Source organism: Suricata suricatta, chromosome 15 (genome assembly GCF_006229205.1).
Source record: "Suricata suricatta isolate VVHF042 chromosome 15, meerkat_22Aug2017_6uvM2_HiC, whole genome shotgun sequence".
Lineage (NCBI taxonomy): Eukaryota > Metazoa > Chordata > Mammalia > Carnivora > Herpestidae > Suricata > Suricata suricatta.
Genome location: NC_043714.1, coordinates 28,120,249 through 28,125,252, shown reverse-complemented (window position 1 = coordinate 28,125,252; position 5,004 = coordinate 28,120,249). Strand labels below are relative to the sequence as shown.

The following is a 5,004-nucleotide window of genomic DNA, read 5'->3' as shown; positions in this document are numbered from 1 at the left end:
TGTGTCTCCCTCTCTCTCTGCCCCTCCCCGCTCATGCTCTGAATCTGTCTCAAAAATAAATAAAACATTAAAAAAATTTTTAAAAAAAGGAAGTTTAGTGCAGCACCAGCCAATAAAAAGACAGACACAAAAATTCTAGCACATGTCATTTAAAAATTTTCCCTACACACATTAAAGAAAATAAGAAAATAGGTTTTTTAAAATATAGAATATTTAGGTAACCAACTATATCCAAAATGTTATTTCAACATGTAATCAGTATTTAATTGTACCTGTTTTTGTATCATGTCTTTGAAATCCGATGTGTATTTTACTTTCAATACATCTCAGTTGAGATGAGCCACATTTCAAGTCCTCAACATCCACCTGTGGCTCATGGCTGCATGCACACTTTGTTTATTTATTTATATTTTGAGAGAGAGCAAGAGTGTGAGGGAGGGGCAGAAAGTGAGGGGGAGAGAGAACCCCAAGCAGGCATCAGCACAGAGCCCAACACAGGGCTCGATCTCATGAACTATAAAATCATGAGCTGAGATCAAGAGTCAGTTGTTTAACCAACTGAGCCACCCTGCACCCCTCATGGCTACATACTGGACAGCATAGGGCTAGAGTGTTAGTGAACCGAGCTCTTTCCCTGCTAGCTTTCAGTAATTCTGAAGATTCTTACCGGCTAACATTTCAAAGCATGGGGGGTGGTTTCTCAAGTCTCAGTTCTTACATTGAGGGACTTTATAGACTCAGAATCAGTACAAGCTGATGGGAGGCAGTGAGGTAGAATGACTAAGCATGGAGTATACTCCGTAAGATGCAGGTTCCAATCCAGCTCTACTACTTCCTATATCCTTTAACAGATTAGCTGGTGCTGGCCAAAACTTTACAGAATAAAGGTAGAGGAACTAGTACCATTAAGTATTGCCTTGGCGATCATGCATACAATGTCTACAAGCTATTTCTCCAAATGTGAACTGCAGATGTTTGTATTTGGGTTTGAGAAATAGAACAGGGGTTCATTAGAATTCTGGTTATTCTTCATATATAAACACAGGCAGCATTTTAGAACTGTGTTACTTCTATGGCTTTTGTTAATGAGCATATTGTGTTCTTCCAAAGTTGGTGTTTCTCCTCACAGCAAGGGCAATGATTTGACCTTGTGTCCAGATATGCCTCAACCGCTAGATCACTGCCTGGCACATGGTATGTCCTCAGAAAATTAAGAGAATTTTGGGGTGCAAAATTCATGAATAATAGTTATAAGTGTACCATTAAAAGTTTGATCATTGGTCAATGATGGTAATTTAACTTTAATTCTAATATTTAAATTATAAAGTTTATGTAACAATTTTTAAAAAATATTTTCTTTTCTTTTAATTTCTTAATGTTTATTTATTTTTGAGAGAGAGACAGAGACAGAGCACAGGTAGTGGAGGGGGAGAGAGGGAGACACAGAATCCAAAGCAGGCTCCAGACTCCAAGCTGTCAGCACAGAGCCTGACAAGGGGCTCAAACCCACAAACTGTGAGATCATGACCTGAGCCAAAGTCGGAGGCTTAACCGAGCCACCCAGGCGCCCCTATGTAATAATTTTTAATGAGAATAGTCTTTGCCAGAAATTTAAGATCTTTGAGTTGATACAAGTTCTAACAGTGTAGGGCAAGCTTAAATGATTGGTAGTGTATCTGCCACAGAAGTAGCTCTATATATAAATTACTAAAATAGGATCTCAATTTAGTACCCTCAAGACTACTCCAGAATTTATTTAGTTCATACTTATTAAAATTCACCACTAATTTCCTATGAAATTAAAAACAGCATACAACACTGGCACAGCACAAATACATTTATTTACTAACCAAAGGGATGATCCTAATTAAATCAATACTTTGAAATAGCTACATGTAAAATGTTTGTGATAAAGATAATTGAACACAGTGATGAAAAAAGAAAAGCATATGGAGATTTGCTCATTGAACTGAGCTTGTTCGTCCTCACAGCTAATTCCTGTCCAAATGATGATGGAATTTTCACTCTACTTTTTCATAGACCCGAGTACAGGTGACATTGTTCATGACGCACTCCTAGAACGATATTAAAGAATTAGGTTAGTCATGCATCCCAGAACAATGGTAGTAGCTAAATACTAGGGTCAGCATCTTATAAAACTTTGTAATCTACTTCACAGATGGACAAAATGCTTTTTTTTGAGAGAGAAAATGCACACATGCACATGGGAAAGGGGCAAAGAGAGAGGGAGGGGGGATCTTAAGCAGGCTCCATGCCCAGTACAGAGCCCCATGTAGGGCTCCATCTCATAAACCATAAGATCATGACCTGAGCCAAAATCAAGAGTTGGACACGTGACCAACTGAGCCATCCAGGCACCCCAGAAAATGCATTTTAAAATTCCTGGGTTTGAAAAGTTAGAACCTATTATTTTGCTTATGATGTATGTGTAGGCTTTGCAGCAGCTTAAAGCACTGATTTGCAAGATCTAAAGTTCTCATGTTCATGATCAGTGATATTGGTCATGTGAACGATGAAGGCTAATAAGAAGTTTGGCACTTACCACTACTAATTTCCCATCTTCCAATTTTCTTGTTATTGTGCTTTCCTTCCCATCCCATTCCTGATGTTGAACCAATGCGCCATTTGTAAAGGTGCAGACAGTCTGCAAAAATTAAATTTTTTAATCTTCCAAAGTATGCTACAAGAGAGTTTCCATGACTCGTAACTTCCTTAATCAACATTTTTTCATCTTTTCCTTTCTGGGTCTACTTCATTAGCCCATACCAACTGTATCCATAATATAATCTGTGCGTTTCGCTCTGCACCCCCATAAGAGACACTCATTCTTTCTCATGTTTCTTGAACTATTTTTCCAAAACACACTAAGTTATGAAGCTGGCACTTCCACTAATTTCCCAAACTCAATTCATAAAATAGTTTGACTTTTTCAGTAAGTTTTCCCCATAAACAGTAAGAATATCATTAATACAACCTATCATTCTAGAAGCCTCTGCGGTTTTGTTAAGTTATGACTGACCTGAGTTTTTCTGCCATCAGCTGTAGTTTCTTCAAACTTCTCTCCCAGGTTACATGAAAACTGTGTTGTTTTCAGAGTGCTCTCCGTTTTTATGGTGAGGTTTTTGCCATCAGAAGAGATGATACAGTCTGGTTTGGCCATTGCACCCACTTTCCGCAGAGCCATGCCCACTCCTGTGGAACGTTAGATCATGTTAAATAACAGGAAGGCCAAGGCTATGGTTTATATAATGAATGTAGTAATTCAACTGCAGTTACTATGTTCTACATATTTTCACTTATTCACTTCTCAATAACAAGTGTACACACAAATCCAGTGCTTACTACTTGCCAGTACTTAACATGTATTAATTAATAGGAAGCCTTGCAACAACTGTGTGAGAGGTAGCACCATCTCCATTTTACAAGAGAAGAAAGTGAGTCACTGGAGTTACGTCCCCAAGCTCCTTCAGCGAGGAAGTGATGGAGCTGGGAGCCGAAAGAATAGATAGTTTGGCTCCAAATCTCAGCTCTTCGCCACCATGCTATGCTGGCCTTCAGAAAGTCAGGGAAGAAATCTGGACTTCTAAGACTGATCTACTCAATTCTGCCAAATGTATTATAGAACTCTACCACACAGTCTGACACATACAAGACCCTTGATGAATCTTTGATAACTATACAAAATCCAAATCAACTCTATTGAAATAGCACAGTGTTTCAAGAGTTAACTGCACGATCATGACGCTAATAAACTGGGAAAAATTTACTCTCAAAAACAGTAAACAATTTCAGAGCTGTATAAGTCAAATACTATATTGATATCATACTGAATTTACAATCTATGTATTTCTCCTTAATGTTTACATTTACAAGGAAACTTAGATCTAAGCCAAATCTTGGTTTCACAGATGAGGCCACAACAAAAGCAAAAATCACGGGCCTGATGATTAAAAACTCAGCTAGATTTGAAATATCTTCTGGTGCCTTCTTTTTTTGTCATTTTGGGGGCCGCTGCCTCCTGTCGTCAGTGAGTGATTATTTATTCTCACTTTGGACAAACAAAGCTCTGCTCTTCTCACGCCTTGATTGCTAAGAACTGAGCCTTGACAACCTTCATGACTCTAGACCCTTGGAAATAAGCCATCCGATCAACACATTCACTTTCAACAGGCAGAGAAATGGCATTCTTTATGTAGTTCTCACAGAAGTGGACACACACAAACATTTCTTGGATAGGAGCAAAGTAAATGGCTTTCTCCAGAGTTATCTGGATCTTGACTTACAGCGCTAAAAAGAAAAACAGTGTATTCTAGTTTTACTCACAGTATCGTAAGTACACTCGAGATTCGCCACAGAACCAGCGTGAAGCTGCCACTGTCTAGGACAAAGGCTACTGAAGGGGTGTTTCTGAAGTGCCAAGGGGACTAGGTCTCAATAGAGGGTCTTTGTAGTAACTTTTGCACCAGAAAGGAGTCATGTGCGCGCTTGTGAGATGGGCGGCTTCTACCGCACCCTGAGGGTCCCAGCAGTGGTCTTAGGGCTGGAAGCCCCTTTCCAGATAAGATCCTTGCTAGAGTATTCCATCCCGCTCCCCAGTGGCTCTAGTGGCCCGCGACAAAGGTCTCTTTTTGTTTGCTAATCCACCCAATGTGTCAAGGAGATCGTCACTGTCTTGGAAAAGGGAGAAGAATAGAGAGAGACTCAAGGACTGCTCTGAGTGAGAGGCAGAACCGGAACCTTCCTCCGGAGGCTCGAGTCCTGAAAGGCTGTAAGCGGTCCAGGGCTCCCGCAGGGCCACACCCATGTGGCCAGCGGCTGGGAAGCAGGCGCGGAGGGCTCTGCGGCCTCTGGCTGCGGGGTTCCAGCACAACCCCCTCGCCCTCAACACGCCCGGGGCAGGGCCGCGGAGGGCACCCCCAGGGCTCCCCGCCGTCTCCCCGGCCCGGGCCGCCCGCCCAGCGCCACACCTCCCGGCGCCCCTCG

The 5,004-nt window shown here is 41.3% G+C and overlaps 1 protein-coding gene across 1 annotated transcript in view; it reads right to left on the bottom strand.

Moving 5' to 3' along the window:
• Nucleotides 1-1,819: 1,819 nt before the first annotated feature.
• FABP5 (fatty acid binding protein 5) overlaps nt 1,820-5,004 on the bottom strand; it is a 4,120-nt gene continuing 935 nt past the window's right edge. The window contains exons 2-4 of the mRNA XM_029923618.1: nt 3,041-3,213; nt 2,564-2,665; nt 1,820-2,075 (exon numbers count right to left, since the gene is read on the bottom strand). Coding sequence (XP_029779478.1) covers nt 2,022-2,075; nt 2,564-2,665; nt 3,041-3,213 — 329 coding nt within the window. The 3' untranslated portion in view covers nt 1,820-2,021. The remainder of the gene's footprint in view (nt 2,076-2,563; nt 2,666-3,040; nt 3,214-5,004) is intronic.